Genomic DNA, 17,931 nt, shown 5'->3' on the forward strand with positions numbered 1-17,931 from the left:
TGACCCCGGGATGGGACGGCTACGTGGTAGCTACCGTCCAGGACATGGAGGGAGTGATCAGGGCCCAGGAGTGGGAAGAGGCTTACAAATCAGACGAAGATCTGGAAGTGATTAAAGGATATGTAGTCCACGGATGGCCTGAGAAGAGACACCTCAAAGAAACCCTACGGAGGTACTGGGAGGTACGGGACAAGATGTCACTGGGGGAGAACCCCCTGTTCCTACTGAGAGGTGACAAAGTGGTGCCTCCCCGCGGAGTGATAGACCATTTATTAGTACTGTTGCATGAAGGACATCAAGGCATCACAAAGACTAAGGCATTGGCTAGGCAAATGTACTGGTGGCCAGCCATCGACTCCCAAGTGGAACAGTTCGTAAGGCAATGCGAGTCTTGTGCCAAAGCGGACAAATCCCAGTGCGTGCTGAGGCCCCCGTTGGGAAGGTTCCCAATACCGGATGGACCCTGGGAGATGGTGTCCGTCGACATCATGGGACCCGTCCTCAACACGGAGGGAAAACAAAAGTACGCAATTGTGTTGATTGACAAGTACTCCAAATGGCCGGAGGTGGAAGTGAAGGAAACAGTGGATACAGAGGCAGTGATTACATTTTTGAGAAGCACGTTCATCAAGGAAGGAATCCCGAAGGTGATCACATGCGACAATGGGCCACAATTTACATCGGCAAAATGGGAGGCGTTCGTATCAAGAAATGGTATAGAGGTCAAACACACGCCAATTTATCACCCTGCAGGGAATGGACAAGTTGAACGTTTCAACATGGTGATCATGGGCACCATTCAGGCAGCCATAAACGACGGATTAGACTGGGAGAAGGAATTACCGAAAATGTTATGGGCCTACCGTATCACACCAGGAAGCACGGGATACAGCCCATTCAAGGTACTAAGAGGGAGAGAACCTTTCACAAAGGACAATGCAGTGTGGAGGAAGATGGTTGTGCAGAGCAAATGGTCACCAGCCGTGGTCAAGAGAAACCTGGAAAGAGCACAGGAGACATGCACAGAACATTTCAACAAGAGACACAGCGTCCAGGGAGCGACATTAGAGAGAGGCGATTGGGTAAGAGTGAAGGTAGCCACCCTTAAAAGAAAGGGAGAAAGCAAGTTCACTCCACCTTTGCAAGTTCTAGAACCGTATGCCAGATCTGCTCTCCTCAGCGATGGCAAAGTATGGTCGCAGGACAGGATGGTGAAATGCAGCAAGATCTTGAACTGGGGGGCAGAGACAGACGAGGACGTAGAGGACGTAGAGAGAAGCGAGGAAGAAAGTTGTGGACGGATAAAAGGGGAAGTAGAAGAAGGCATGCAGCAAATGGAAGATAGAGCAGGCAGAGAGGACCAGGAAGTCAGAGACACAGGCGAAGAGAATGGCGGGAGTCACAAAGGAAGGGAAGGAAAAGGGACTGGAGTCTATGGTGAGAAGACAAGGACCGAGGGTCGCAACGCAGAAGGACAAGGAAGAGAGCAACGTGAAGGAGTGACTACAACGAGAGCTGGAAGAGTTACCAGAATGCCGGAGAGGTTCAAGGACTTTGAGATGGACTACTAGTAAGACAAACAGTTATTGTGAATGTGTTTATATAAAGGGGGAGATATGTGGTGACGGTCTAGTGTTAAGAGACCGGAAGGGAGCGCGAGCGGAAGCGGAAGGCGGTCATGTTAGCTAGGCGCCGACCGCGATCAGTTAAGCGGTGTTGTCCCGGTGCTCCGGGCGGAATAAACAGAACTTACCCCTCACCCTGGCTCTTGTCATATGTAAAAGGGGGTTCCACAGATGTCAGGACAGCTCTGCTATCGCTGATGCGACTTGGCCTGCGTGAACATCTCCCGACTCGGCAGGACAGCAGAAGATCAAGAGGGAGCCAGCACCAGCGCGTTTACCTCTCAGAACAAAAAAGCTCTTCATCTCAGCAGCGCTGTGTTTGTCCCAGTGAAAGAGAGTGGAGCAGGATTCCAGGGCGGATACAGTGTATCAGCAAATTCTGCTGTAAGCGCTTCAACAGAATCAACAGACAAGTAAGGATGACCGGCAAGGGAGCGAGGGCTGGCAAGGGAAAGTCGGCGCCGATTGCATCCCAGCCAAATGGTGCGCTGGCAGCCACCCGTCAAAAAAGAATGGATGCCTTGAGTGCTAAGGGTAGAGGTGGTGGAGAGAAAGCTGAATGCCTGAATAAAAGCGCACAGGAGAAAGACATAATAAATCCGGTCACTGTGAAAAAAAACATTACTCGAGGAGTAAAAAAACCTGATGCCTTGCAACCTCTAATAACAAACAGCTTCACTGCAGCAAAAGGGGGTGAGGGCAACGGTCCTACTTCTGGAGCTGATAACCAGAACATAGCAAGTTCGGCAGGGCAAATGGTAGATACTCCCCCCTCCTCTGTGACAGACAATGCCAGAGCCCTGTAACATTGATCGAGGCAGGCAGCCCTTTGGATAAGCCTATCTTTGCCCGGAGCAGCACCACCATTGCAGGCAATAACATCAATCCTGCGGCCACTGCGGATACTGCTAGTCCTTTATTTACACCCCAATCAGCCAATTGTGAACAACACGACGGTATGCCCAGAACGCCAGACAATCGAGACAAGTTCTATTCTCTGACAGAAGAGTCAGACATGTCTGACATCAGTAAATCACTTTCAAGCGGGGAGGAAGGTCAGAAGTGGTACAGTAGCCCCAACACTGACACACAGAGAAATAAACCAGGCACTAAAAAGCGTCTAAAAAAAGAATAGAGATCGACTGCAAAAAGACAGCGACATGTTCGATAAAGAGTGTGCAGGAAAACTGAAATGGGACTATAATAATACCCCCCTTACACTATTCTCAAGTACCACCTCGGCATCCGGGCGTGATCAAACAAATACAGGCAGTGCAAAAGAGGGAGCCCACTCAAGAGATGAACCTGCCTTGACAGATATCCTGCAAGCTATCAAAGGCTTTCAAGAGGAAGTTAAGGCGGACAGACGCAGATCTCGACTGGCCGCCAAAAAACTGAAAGGGGCAGTTAGAAAGGTCAGTAAAACATGCTCCGATATTGCAGAACAAATGACCATGGTGGACAAAAGGACAGAACAGCTAGAAAAAGATGTTGTCACACTGCAGACACAACATGATGAACATAAGGGAGTGCTAAAGGACTTAATGTGGAAAATGGAAGAGCAAGAAAATCGACAGAGATGCAATAACCTCCGTTTTCTAGGAATTACGGAAGGGGCCGAGAAAGACGACCCCAGGAAATTTATGATCACCTTACTGAGAGGGGCTCTTCCTGAATTACAATCCTGGGATCTGGACAGAGAAATCCAATGGGCCCATAGATTTCCTCTGTTTCCTGGGAAACGCACTACAACACCACAGCACCCCGTGCCATGCTGGTATTCTTTGGGAACTCCCTACTCCGCCAAACTCTCTTTGACCTGGCAAGACCCACAAACAATCGAACCTTTGAGAGGATAACTTTCTTCACCAGACCCGATTTCGCACACGCCGCGGTAGAGTGCAGGTGGAGGCTCCGCAACTGTTTGAGCCTTTTCAGAGACAGGGAGCTGAGGTTTATTTACAAAATCCAGCCAGGCTGAAAGTGGTATTCAAGGGGGCCATACGTAGCTTTGTTTCTGAAATTCAAACGCGAAAGTACCTAGAGGAATTGACTAGTCATAAGTAAGGCTGACAACATGCTTTTCCTAGCAGGAAGAAAAAGGGGGGGAAGGGGGAGCCCTAACTTGAGCATGTCACTGGGGGTAATCTGTTACATAGGCTTAGATACGGATTAAGGAATTTTGTGGGGCATGTAGGGCACAACAATGCACAAGGTACTCATTTTTCAGCTGAGGGTATTGGTCTTCCTGCCTTTTGCTTTTGCTTTTGTTAATGTATCTTCCAGCTTTTTTCTTTTATTTTTTCTTCCTTTCTGTACTGGACGTTAAGAAGCCTCATGTTGGGGGGGGGTGGGGGAAACAGCTAACAGAGCCCCCCCATTCTTTAAGGGGGGGCTCAGCGGACTTGTGGGGCTCTGCACGTCAGATGTCAAATTCCTGGCTCGACCAGGTAACCTCCAAGGGTGGTGGGGGGGTGGGAGGATGGGAGAGAGGTGTGGGTGGGCTGGCTCAGACAGGGTGCTTCAAATTTCACAATATGGGGTAGACAAACTAAGTATGTCGGTAATACCTGGTCTCAATATGTTTCAAGTCTTGATTATGTGTATGGTCTAACGAAGGGAAGGAAATGGGTCTTCTAAGAGTATTGTCAATGAATATATGTGGCTTAAATGACATCAAAAAAAGACAGACGGTTGCCGCAGGACTTGAGGCTTGGGGGACAAATGTTGTTTGCTTACAAGAAACGCATATTGAGGGTTCACAAACGCACATTTTAAAATCACTTGGGTATAGGCTGATTTGTGCAACTACACAAGGCGCCAGGGTTCGGGGGGGGTTGCCATTCTTGCTAGGGAAAGCGGGTTTGTTTTTAATCACTCTAAGGTAGACAAATTTGGTCGTTGGGCAATCACAGAATGCCAGTATGGGAAAGGGCAAAGATTTACTCTATGTGCCGTCTATGGTAGTAACAGTGATGACCCGTCAGTCTTAGACGTGATCTCAAACAAACGTATGCATTGGCCATTACCCCTTATGATCTGCGGGGATCTCAATATTAATCTCCCTATTGATGGGTCTTTAAAAGACAGTCGCAAACCCAAAGTATTTAAAGCACTGAAACATATGTGCAGCATACATGGCCTAGTGGATGGCCGGCAGACCATAAATCCTAACGACCCTGGTTTTACATTCTTTTCTAGTCCACATCTTACGCACATGGGATTGGATTATATATTAATGTCTAACTCAATAAAAACTAAATGCGATTTGAAAAAACTCAAGAAAATCCTATCGGACCACAATCTATTAATTTGCTCCATAGAAATAGATCTTGACAAATGTGTACCGAACTCATGGACTTTTGAGAAAACCTTGCTTTTAGATGATAATTATTGCAGTCACATGAGAGAATGGATCCCGAACTTTTTAACAGCTAACAAGGGGAGCACTTCAATCGAAATAGTGTGGGATGCTCTGAAAGCTGGGATCCGTGGGGAGACCTTGCAATTATTATTATTATTATTATTAAATGCTTTTGTAGCGCGCTCTATTACTAACAAAATAGTATCCTGGCGCGATGAAGGCACAGCAGTATTGACGGAAAGCAGATATCTGCAGACACTAAATGGGGAAGATTTAAACTATAGTGTTAAAAAGGTGAGTTTTTAGACCTTTCTTAAACGCACTGAGAGTAGATGCAGTTTTCAGATGGAGGGGTAAGGTATTCCAAGATTTAGCCGCTCTCACTGAGATTGATTGCCCGCCAAGTCTACAGTATTTAAATTTAGGAATGGACATTTGACACAGGTTGGCCGATCGCAGTGAGCGGTTAGGAACATATACAGGCAAAACCTTTTTCTCAAATAAGCCGGGCCAGTTTGATGAATAGCTCGGTAGGCAAGCACTAGAATTTTGAACAGGATCCTATGAGCAACTGGAAGCCAATGAAGAGCGTGGAGAAGCGGGCGAGCACTGGAACGCCTGGGGACATTAAACAAAAGTCTGGCAGCGGCATTCTGAATAACCTGAAGGCGGTGGATCAGATATGCCGGCAATCCGCAGAACAGCCCATTCGCATAGTCTAGCCTAGACAAAATTAAGGCACGAATAACAGTCTCTTTTGCTTCTTTTGGAAGGAGAGGAAAAAACCTGCGTAAAGTTTTTAGGGTAGAAAAACAGACGCCAGTGAGTTTATTTAGATGGTCCTCAAACTTAAGGTTCTTGCCGAACCAAACCCCCAAGTTTTTCACCGGGCCAGACGTGGCTTTTGGTGGGGGTAGGTCCGTAGGCCAAAAACGTTCACTAAAATCCTCTGGGAAAGAGCCATACAGCAAAATCTCGGATTTACTTTCGTTACATTTTAGCTGGGCCCTTACTAACCATTGAAAAACAGAGGACAAACAGAGTTGGGCCGCCGACGTATCTAAATTATCTTTGGACCAGGTAAACAAGAGTTGTGTATCGTCGGCGTACGCCATAATTTTAGCCCCCAACTGTTCTGCAAGATAGACCAAGGGGGTAAGATAGATATTAAAAAGCAGCGGGCTTAAAGTTGATCCCTGCGGAACACCAGTAGAAAGTAATTTAGGGGTAGAGGCAAAAGGAGGTAGCCAGACTTGTTGAGTACGATGACTCAAAAATGAGGAAAGCCAGTCAAAAGCATGTCCCACAATACCAATATCGGCCAGTCTGGAGAGTAGGAGGGAGTGAGGGACCGTATCGAAGGCAGCAGAGAGGTCTAGTAAAATCAGAGCCGCTCTGCCACCTTCGTCCAAACACTCCCGAATTGCCTCCGATACTTCGACTAAGGCCGTCTCGGTGCTGAAGGAGGCCCTAAAACCGGACTGAGCTGGATGTAGAGCTTCGGTGGATTCAACAAATTTATCCAGCTGATTGAAAACAACCTTTTCGCATATCTTTGCGACTGCAGGAAGCAAAGATATTGGGCGAAAATTAGACGGAGTGGCTGGGTCCAATCCATTTTTTTTTAATAGTGGGAGCAGTTTTGCTTGCTTCCAACAGGCGGGAACAGTGGCCGTAAGAAGCGAGAGGTTAATAATCTGAGTTACCTCATTTCCCACTGTTTCCGCTAAGCTCGCAAAAACTCTAGCCGGGCATGGGTCAGAAGGAGAACCGGATTTTTAGGCAGCAACAATAGCAATAATGTCAGAGTTTGATTGAGGGGTGAAGGTGGTCAATTTCTCGATGCGTGGGGGCATTAAAGGAAGCAGAATTGTTTGGGACGATGAAAGGCCATTACAAACATTTTGCAGATCCGTCTGAATTTTGGCAATTTTATCAATAAAAAATTCAGATAGCTCTTCACACCATTCCTCAGATGCAAGCGGCAACGGCAATATTCCTTAAATGCTAACAAAAGAGCTAGGGAAGCTATGCAGCGGATGCAGGACAATTTAAGGAAGGCAGAGGAGGGGTTAATAAGTGTGACAATGGGAAATATGCCTGGTGGGAAGGAGGAGTTAGAGAAAATGCAGAACTCTAATTATCAATGTCTTTACCAATAAAGCGGTTAAGAAAGCGCTCTCACAAAAGCAAATGATATATGAGGTGAATGAACAAATCGGACACCAATTGGCTGTATGCACAAGGCAGCAGACCTCCTCGAATCTAATTCGGGAAATTCTTGACCCTCAGGGAAATCTTGTATCTGACCCAGAACTTATAAGACAGGCTTTCGGGTAGTTTTATAGAGCTTTATACACAGAAACTGGGGGGTAATCAGGCAAGCAGTGAGGAATATCTAGAGAATGCTAGCAACGAGAAGTTCAGGGACGGGAACGCAGATCTTCTAGAGGAAACCCCCACAGTAGACGAACTTTTAAATACCATCAAAGAACTGCCAAAAGGGAAAGCAACCGGGTTGGACTGCATCCCGTCGGAGTTCTATGCTGCCTTCTCAGAACAAATTAAAAGCACTTTATTAAATCTTATCATTCACATTTTTAAAGGGGGACAGCCACCGAAGTCATGGTCCTGGGCAAAAATAGTCATCTTCCCTAAAAAAGGCAAACCCCCGGAGCAACTAGGCTCATATCGCCCCATCACTCTTATTAATTCGGACTCCAAAATATATTCGAAAATCCTGGCAAATAAGATAGCGCCCATTATCTACAAGGTGATAGCTCAAAGTCAACATGGCTTCATTCCTGGTAGATCTACTATCAACCACATCCAGCGTGTAATCACCTTGTTTGACGGCATGGATGTTACAGGAGATCCTGTGGTGCTGGTTCTGCTTGATGCGGAGAAAGCGTTCGATAGGGTCTCCTGGCACTTCCTATGGGCTGCCATTGCCAGATTGGGCATAAAGGAAGGGTACATACAGGCAATCCAAAAACTATATGTGAACCCCAGGGCTGTAGTCATGGTGAATGGAAGCCTAACTGAAGAACTGATGATATCACGGGAACCCGGCAGGGCTTCCCTTGCTCACCGCTACTCTTCGCAATCTATATTGACCCTTTCATCCGCAAACTAGAAGAGAACGGAGCAATCAAACCCATAATTTCACAGGACTATGCCACCAAAACACTGGCATATGCGGATGACATCGCAATTCTGACATCCGAACCTAACACCGCCATGGTTGCTATTAAAGGAGAGGCGAATCAGTTCGGTATGGTGTCCGGATATGCACTTAATAAAAGTAAAACACAGATTGTGCTAAATATGAACTGTGAAATGAGGGATGCACGTGTGGTGGAACAAGCTACATACCTAGGAGTCAGTATAACATCTGATCTGGATAATCTGGTCATTATAAACTTGAAACCTATGATACCTGCTATACAGAAAGACCTCCAGCGCCTAGACAACTTGCACCTTTCTATCATTGGAAGAGTGAATGTGATTAAAATGGTTTTCTTTCCCAAAATTCTATATCTACTCAGGGCAATCTGCCTGGAATTTTCGTCCTCACGGTTTAAATTAATAAAACAGGTGTTCTCAAATTCTGTCTGGGCATACTCAGCGGGCATTTAAGCTTCTCACTTTACACAAGGATAGAGGAGGATTAGCTCTCCCTAATCTAAAAGCATACTATTGGGCGACAGTGCTATCATATAGCAACAAGCTGTTACAGAACACCTGAGGAATGGAGGAGAGAGAGGATCACACGCCTTTCATATTTCAATTACTCTTAGGCCGGGAGAGCAGAGGTTATCTGTGGCGCCATCTACACGATAGCTATCACAAGAAAGTAAAAATTAAAACACTACTCAGTGGATTCAAGGTGTGGAAGGCTGTTAGGAAAATGCTGGGTTTAGGGAGATGGTCCTTTTACACTCCCCTAGAAAACAATCCACTTCTTCCAGGAATTTTTAATGACAGGTATATACATAAGTGGCTGGACGCGGGGATTGTTCAAATAGGCTGTCTACTCTCCTCGGACGGGATTCATTCTTTTGAAGAACTGAAAAATAACTTCGGTCTGGCTTGGAAAGACTTTTTCAAGTATCTCCAAATTAGGGACTTCTTGCCTCGCAAGGTAGGGAGGAGAGGGGCCTTGAAAAAAGCAATTTAGTGGAAACTATACTTCATGGCAAACAAAATACTATTGGGGGAATTTATTCATTTATTAATGCACTGTTTCCGGACGATGTGGTAAAAACTTCACAGAAATGGAAAGAGAAAGTTGGATTGTCTGATGCCGAATTTAATTATGCTTTTTTAATGTCACAAACGATTCTCTTGTCAACCAAATTGCAAAAACAATTTTTTTAAACGTGCTTCTTTTTATATTATACCCCGGAAAAAATAGCTAAGTGGGGAAGTGGCAAAAGCACATGCTGTCCTAGATGCAGGCTCTATAGTGCGGATTCAGTGCACATCTTCTCTATCTGTGATGGATTATTATAGCTTTATAGCCCTTCGTAGAGGGCTATACCGGCTATTAAAGGCCCTCTCCAGCGTTAAAGGCCCCGAGCCGAAGGCGAGGGCCTTTAACAAGGGAGAGGGACTTTAATAGCGGTATAGCCCATCTACGAAGGGCTATAAGGCTATTAGAACATTCTGTCACTAGAGGACAGAATGTTCTAACAAAAAAAACAAAGCCTTTTGGGAGCGCGAGGGGATTGGAATCCGCTCAGGTTCCCTGAAGCCTTTGTTCACAGCCAGAGCTGTGAACAAAGAAACATTGGAATGTTGGAGCTCCAGGCTTATACCAGCCATTAGAAGCCCAGAGCACTCCATTGTTTTCAATGGAGCTCCCAACATTCCAATGTTCTAATAGATATTAAACAATAGATTGGGAGGTTTTCATCAACAGTGTTGCAAAGCCCGATAGTGTTATCTAGCGATGTTATCCTACTTGGGGCAACAGATCCTAACAATGCCATAGTAGGGCATGAACTCATATTCATAGCTATTGGCTAGACTCTATTGCTCCTTCATTTCAACAATGGTTAGCTAGATTTCTTGCCATCTCAAATATGGAAAGCGCCATTTATAAACGGAAGGGCAGAAGGCGACGCAAAAGAGGGCTGGAGACTCCCCTATTGGAATGGTGCCAGTCTCAAAGCGGTAACTGAATAAATGTATTCTTAGTCTAAGCCAAAGCTAGGAACAATAACCCTGTAAATGCCATGAAATAATTAATGTAAATGTAAATATATGCATTCTTGTCTGACGGGGGGGGGAACAATTATTGTTCAAAAACTGAATAAAGAAATTGTTTTTAAAAAAAGGATCCGGCAAATACGGTCAACGTTCGCATGATTTACGTTTTACAGAATCTTTGCATTTACACTTGCCTCCGGTACGCTGTTCTAGCGAGGTGCCGGATTTCTTTGCCTATAAAATCTAGCCTTGAAAAAGTCTGTTGGACGAAATACGTGTCGGCTGCCAGTGTGTTTTTGTACATTGGATCTTTCAGGAGAAGAGAAAATAAAGACAAAGCAACATTTTATGAGCTCCCTGTGATTACTAAATTGGTTACTACCTACTTTACAATTTGGACTGATTGGGTGTGCATTGGCACATGTGCATGTCACTCTCATGGAGTGCTTAAGAAAAAAGTGGTTCCTTAAAAGCAAGCAATTGAAGGATACAAGTTAGTCAATCAAAAGGATGGTAAAGTAACTATGCTCCAGTTAAGGGCCAAGCACAAGAAGAGGAAGGCTAGCCATCACATAAGAAGTAAGCACATAAGAGTGACAAGCAATGGGCAGGCTCTAAGCCGGCTGTAGGTTTTTGATATTATCCACAAGCAGCTTTCTCCTACAGAAAGTTAAAAGCTATCTGGTAGGTGAAACCCAACGAACCAGGAGGGTGTATGAGCAGGGACCTGGAATTGTGTGGCAGTGGCACACCAAAGTATGCAGCAGGGTTGACTAAATTGTGTGGTAAGAAAAGACAAATGATGCGGCCACCACACATTTTTTTGCTAGGATTACTTCATTATTTTGAAATTTTTACACATGATAATACTGCCTGGGTAAATATTTCACATTATTGGTACCAGAATAACAACTAAATACAGAAACAAGCAATTGAAAGATGATGATTTGAGCTCTGTGAAGGGCCATCAACTGCGTGTCGCCACATTTTAATGAACTTTTACGCCTTTTGTTCTAGAAACGTTCTTTTGTTAAAATCTGCAGATTACGATCGATTATGTGGCAAATGCATCAAATAAATAATGATGCGAATAAAGCTTCGGCCACAAAAGTGCATAATTCCAGTGGCCCTGGACATGGTCTTGGTGAAAGTGGGACCATACAGAAAGGATGAACCGCCTGCTGCAGCGAGCCATGTGCAGGAGATGTGAGGGCTAGCGGGGGGATGGGACCTGGGCTTCTAAACATGAAGGAACTGGAAAAATGTCCTGCTGGGGATTGGATTCTGCGGGGACAGGTGGAACCTGCAGGACCAGGCCACCAAACAAAGCCCCCCGGAGCAAAATAAAACTCAATAAAGGGTAAGCTGCAAGTGTTATTGCTTTAGAGGTGCCCTGCCATCTGAGTTGGGGAGATGCACAGGTTTCTGATTGAAGAGAGGTGTGGCCTCTTCTGGGGTGAGGGAATGTTGTGCGAACGATTTACTACTGGTCCTCTAACTTCCATACCCAATGCCTCCCCCCCCCGTCATCCCTGCTTACTCCATTATAAAAGCACCTTGTTCTATAATAATGACAAGTGCTGACTAGTGTACGGCAGTGCTTAATTTGTAAATATATATATATATACACACATATATATATATATATATATATATATATATATACACATATAGATGGCAGCACTATCGCCGATCGTAAAAAAAAAACTACTAAATATCACATGCCTACAAGTGTGACAATTTAGACTACTCTATGCCCCAACCGCTATAAGAATGCCTGGGCAGCAGGTAATAGTTCTTTTTAGTGTCTGTTGAATTATTAAACAACAGTTGTTGTGCACATCTCTAAATTAGACAGAAAGCGCCACCATGTGGCAGACTGCTGCAAGTGCCAGTGTTGACAATTAAGTGCAGAGCACCGGAAACCACCAGCTCAAATCAAGCACTAGTGCACAGCGGTGAGGCTGGTGAGTGATACTACACAATCTGTTTCAATGTTCTATTTTATGTCATCAATGTTCAAACTAAAATCCATTTGAAGCAAAAAAGAAAATTAGTTCTGAATATATGTCTTCTAGCGGTTATAGTAAATAAAGGTGCCTTCGGGGCCATGTGAACCAGAGGTTTCAGCCTTTAAAAAGTGTAGCATGAATTCTCGCTGATATGTCGTAGACAGCTGGGTGGAGACCAAGCACCGGCCTATAGGGCCTAAAGGATCATCTAGCCACCCCACTCCACCCAATCCAGGGATTGCTCTCATGCTACTGCTCCAGGACGTGCAGCTCTGTCAATGCACCTCAGCGCTGCCAGGTTTGAACCTCATACTTTGATAAAAATGAGCGCCACACCATAGTTCTGGTAAATTACCTCATAACTGCTCTATTGTGCCCGGGTTATTCCAGTGTGGAGCCCTCGTCACAGCTCACTTCAATCCCAACCCGGTTATCAATAAGCTTGGGTGGAATTTTAATTACACTGGAGTAATCTGAGTACCTTCTGTAATTTCGCATTAATCGAAAATTATGCGATTTCACCCGTTTGAGTCATGTCAGCCAAAACTGCGTACCAAAGAGCAAAGCAGGAGATGGTGATTGGCTGCTGGCTGCTGCTGACCCTTTTCTGTTGCAATTAGCACTATCATCCTTGCGCAGAATGCATCCTCGCGTAATTTATTGGTATTATGCGTAATTACGCTACAGCAAATTATGCAAGTTACGCCCAACCCTAGTTATCATCTTGCTGCATTGCGTCGTACGTATAGTGCTACCATGGTACTCTCCCAGTCACTATCACCGCCTCTCTCAGAGCTACGAAGCTGCCACCCATGCTTCCCTACCCTAAATCTACCCCTGCCTTACCTGACTTGGCTCCGTCGGGAGGCAGAAGCCCGCAAATCAGGTTGACGCCCTCATCGCCCAGCATACAGTCGCCCAGGTCGAGCGACACCAGCGAAGGGTGCACGGCGAGGGCTGGGTTGAGAAGAGCCAGCCCGGCATCGGTCAGAGGGCTTCCATGGAGGCTGCAGAATACAGAAGGATAGAGGGTTGGTTACTGGATATGTTGCATAGAGGTGTGGTGGAACATAACAGTGGTCAGTAACACAGGAATTATTCTGATAGCGAACCATGCAGATATCAACCATTAGAGGTCTTGGTTACTATAAAGAGTAAAATGACTTTATTTGCAAGGTCACAGTGCCCTGCCCTCAGAAGATATTTCCATTCCAGTTTCTAGTCCATGGACCTTTCATCATCACCCTCACTTCTTTCTTCCACCTCCAGTGCACAGAAGGACCTGTGTCTCATCAACTATGATCAGATGAGGCTCAGTGCATGCAACCAGCCCTAATACACATTGAAGCCCAGAGTCAGAGCATTCTTAAGCTTCATAACATATTTCCACACCAGTGGCGGCTGGCACGGATCGAGGGTGGCGGGGCAGTGGGGTATAGAAAAATAAAAGTAAATGTACCGCGTCTCTCCTCCATGTCTGTCTGTGCCCGGCCGGAATCGAAGCAGGAAGCACATAGGCTCTCCTAAGCCAATCACGACACTGCTGTTAGCAGCATTTTGATTGGTCTGAGTGGTTCATCGCTCAGGAAGGGACAATGAACCTCTGCATGTTCTCCCCGAAGGCTTTAATACAGCCTGGTAGAAAACAAGCTAAATGAGCATGACTGTCCGGCAGCGCCTGGTTGGAATGGTTAGAGAGAAATCAGTATCTGAGAGCTGGGTACGGTGATCAAGCATGATGCAATACCAAAGGGTTGCTTGCGATGGTTAGTGGCGGCTTCATACCCATGGCTGGTTGCAATGGTTACATAGGGCTCCAAAGTTGGGGTCGGTTCCAATCATCAGGCAGAGTTTGATTGCTACAGCTGGGTGCAATAAGCTAAGCCTGATATTTGCAATAGATTGTTATATTAATGCAGGTTATGACTGAGTTGGTTGGGATAGTCGGGCACATTTTAATATTTGGGTTGGATTGCAACAGATATGTAGGGCTCGACACTAGGGCTGGGAGGCAGTGCTTGATATTTGGGGTTTATTGACTTGTTCAGCCAGGACTATGTAATTGGAGTTGGGCGTGTGATTTCTTGACATGGCTTAATACAGGCTTCTCCAACGAGTAGCCCTGAAGCTGCTGGTAGCTCCCCAGCCTCCTGAAAGTAGCTCTCTTGTGTGCAGCACAGCCTACTAAAGGAGAGCATTTGGCTTGGTTGATTTCATATATGCATTCCCAAAATTGAAAAAGGTTTATTCAAGATGAAAATGTGTGTATTTTCAGAACTCATAGACTGATGTTTGGAGAAAAATAGATTTCTAAAATGTATCCAATTTACATGAGTGTTAGTTACCCTGCCTGCTGCACTGGGGAGATCTCTGCTGGCCTTCCAGCATGTGGAGCCACTAATATTTTGATTAACGTGATCATCATTACGAAACTAATATTAGTTTGGGCGATTTTACTTACTGTTCGGTTAGTGCCGGGACACTCTTTTGAGTAGCTGTGCGCTTTATAAATCCCACATAACATAACATAACAAACAAATTCATTGAACAAAAAGAGCTCTTGTACACGAAAAGGTTGGAGACCCCAGGCTTAACACATGGGAGTTTGTTGTCGTGGTCAGGCTGGCTCGATCCCGGTGATTGGTTGTAACGGCCAGCGAGTGTTCCATACTTGGAACAAGCTATGATGGGCATACACATATTGACACTTATAAACTGCTGCAATATGCAAGCGAGGCTGTGGGGCTATGTTCGATGGCCATGCAGGGCGCGAGAGCGAGTTACAATGCTTTGGCGGGTTCTGAGAAAGATATATGAGCCGTGGGCTAGAAGGAGGTCATGAATTTCCACAGCACAGTGATATGAGAGGAGAGTGATGTCTCAATATGTGGTGTTGACAGGTTAATGGAGACTTTGAGTGAAGGCTGGGGTGCTGAAGGAGATGTCATCGCGCACTGCTTGGGTGTTAATCGATGCCGTAAGCGATGCTGCTCATCGTATGTCACACTCAGTTGGTTGACGGATAATAGCTGTGCATCGACAAAGCAAGGTTTGATATCTGTTACTGGTTGTTCCTGCTCTGTTTCAAAGAGCGAATCTCTCCCATCTCTGGGATCCAAGCCTGGCATTCTTTACTAGTAATGCAAGACGAAAGGGGGTCCCAGGACAGAGAATACAAATATAACAGAAGAGAACAACAGAGAACAGCAGTGAAGCCCTTTCATACAACAACAGGAAGAGCAAGTCCCATAAATCCCAATAAGAATAGTGAAGACCACTCAGTAGACAATCTTAACCAAAATGTACTTTAAGAACTTTCGCGATCTTTGAGTCACAGCCTGCAGTCGTCAAGCTGCATTGATCAAGAAGATTTCCGTAGGGGTCACCAGTCCATTTATGCATCTGAATCACCAGGGTTAATTCACTATTCGAACCGAAAGCAGATAATCATAAGGAGTAAACCATGGGCCACATGTACAAGGACTGGCGCTAACTACTGCTAACGCTCGTTAGCGGCAGTTTTCCTACTGCCCTGTACCACTGAAAACTATCGCTCTGTTAGCGACGTATGTACAAGACGTCGCTACATGGCAATAGTTTCAGGGATAAGAAGATCAAGCTGAACAGCTTGCCCTCTGCGCACTCTGGCTAGTCCCTTTTGGGTTTACTATTTTCCTGCTCTAAATGATTTGCGTTTCAAAATTCAAAAGAAAACAACACAAGCTGTAATTTGAATTCTATTCGATATGTATTATTAATCCATTGTCACAAATTCTTATGCAACACGTACACTGATTAAACAGAATATAATGACTGCATTGAATCTTAATGTTGTAATCACATCTGTATAAATTTCATCTTACAAATTGTTATACCCACAAATTGTCATGCCCAATGCATTTCGGGCCCCACGGCCCTTCGTCGGGGGCAATACCTGAAAAAAAGCATAGAACTTGTTTTTACTTCATATACTGGTCTAACCTCGTACAGTTGTGTAGTGTGCCACAGTTACTTATTAACATATAAAGATAAATAACTTAGATGCCAAATTAATAAAAAAAAAAGGGAAATGCATTCAAGAAAACTGTAATCAACCATGGTCACCGATTTTGGTATGTGAAAATGAAAATATGCATTAATGCCACATTTAGTTGACACATCAAAAATACATGCGAAAACATGTGCATTACTAACTACGCTATATGCACAAAATAACTCACGTGTGCAACCAAAGTCACTGACAGAAAATGGGGTCTGTGAAATGTCATATGCAGGAGCGTGGTAAGTCTGGTCTGGTTTTTCAAGATACTGAAAAAAATTTGACAAACAAGTGTAAATAAACCCTCCCGAATACGGGTGAATAAACGTACCGACACAAACGCTGAAAATTCGCACTCACTTTGGGCTATGCTATGATTTCAAAGTATGATAAACACGAATGTGGCGGGAGTCATGTGGAAAGCTGATACGCCTGATCTAAAAAAAGCGTAAAAAGGCACAATTTAAAGAAAATCCTCCATTCTATGTTGAATCAATTGAACACCGCATAAAACAGTTTTAAATGCACTGTATGGCACTCTCTTTACAAAGTCTTGCCATTGCATGATTTTAGACGGACACAATCTAACACTAACCTTCCTGTGGTCCAAACGTTAACACGCGGACTCTATTCTGCCGTCACGATGCAAATTGCAGCTTGACCCGACTTTCTGCAACGAAATTAGAAGTCAAGACTAAAGGAACCTTCTTGCGTATATACGCTGATACTCTTTCTACAAAAACAATGCTGATGTACCTGAAAACGCCAGCGATGAACTACAACTCAACCGGAGATTACAAACATCCAATCTTTCGTGCCATATCTTGCCCTAAACCGTGCGCGACGCCGTTAAATGACGTGGCTCCTAAAAAAATAAATAACGGACCAAACAAGTGGTGAAACGGGAAGAAACATAAAACGACGGACTGACCTGTGTATGTGAACGACTATAAATGGAGAAACACCATGTTGTAATGTGAAAGAGTGTGTGTATGAACAGAGTCATGTTTTAAATATTACGAATAATTTTTAAGAAAACATTTCCACATAATGAAAAACCCCAAAATACAGTCTCTGCAATCCTTCTGCATGCATCAGTTATGCAGAGATCACAGAAAGCAAGTAAAGTCCACTCGGTCATTAATCCCCTTGGGATCTTGTGTCTGTAATCTCCGAATCCAGAATATCTCTCTCTGTAAAAGAGTCTTAGTGAGACATAAAACCTATGTTATTCCGTTTCCACATGAAGAAAGACTTTATGGACCGCTGGTACGCAGTGCTCAATAAATGTTCTTTGGACTTGATTTTATTGTTGATTGAGGAACTATCAGTTGTCATTAAAGAGATCACAGATGAAATTACACTTATTGAATCAGACCTTCAGGCCAGAATGGATTCAGATGATTGGTCGAAATTTCTAGAGGAAATGAATGCTAGAATGGACAAACACACAAAGGAGATTCAGGAAGGTAAACTTAGGAAATACAAACGAGACACTCTCGATTACAAATTAAATGAAGTATATACTTGGGCGGAGGTGTATGCCCAAAGGAGAACCTTTGTTAAACGAACCACCAACACTTCATCACAAGAGAGTGTGGCCTCAGAGGGAGATACTAACATCAATAGAGCCCCACCGAAAGTAGTTGAAAGAACCCCTGACAGCAGGGACACAAC

General features: G+C 44.6%; 1 protein-coding gene across 2 annotated transcripts in view; it reads right to left on the reverse strand.

Moving 5' to 3' along the window:
- The window catches only part of LRRC73 (leucine rich repeat containing 73), a 154,043-nt gene that overhangs the window by 74,991 nt on the left and 61,121 nt on the right, over positions 1–17,931 (reverse strand). For both annotated transcript variants that reach the window (XM_078647442.1, XM_078647441.1), the window contains exon 2: positions 13,062–13,222. In XM_078647442.1, coding sequence (XP_078503568.1) covers positions 13,062–13,222 — 161 coding nt within the window. The remainder of the gene's footprint in view (positions 1–13,061; positions 13,223–17,931) is intronic.

The sequence above is a fragment of the Lissotriton helveticus genome, chromosome 6 (assembly GCF_964261635.1).
Source record: "Lissotriton helveticus chromosome 6, aLisHel1.1, whole genome shotgun sequence".
Classification (NCBI taxonomy): Eukaryota; Metazoa; Chordata; class Amphibia; order Caudata; family Salamandridae; genus Lissotriton; species Lissotriton helveticus.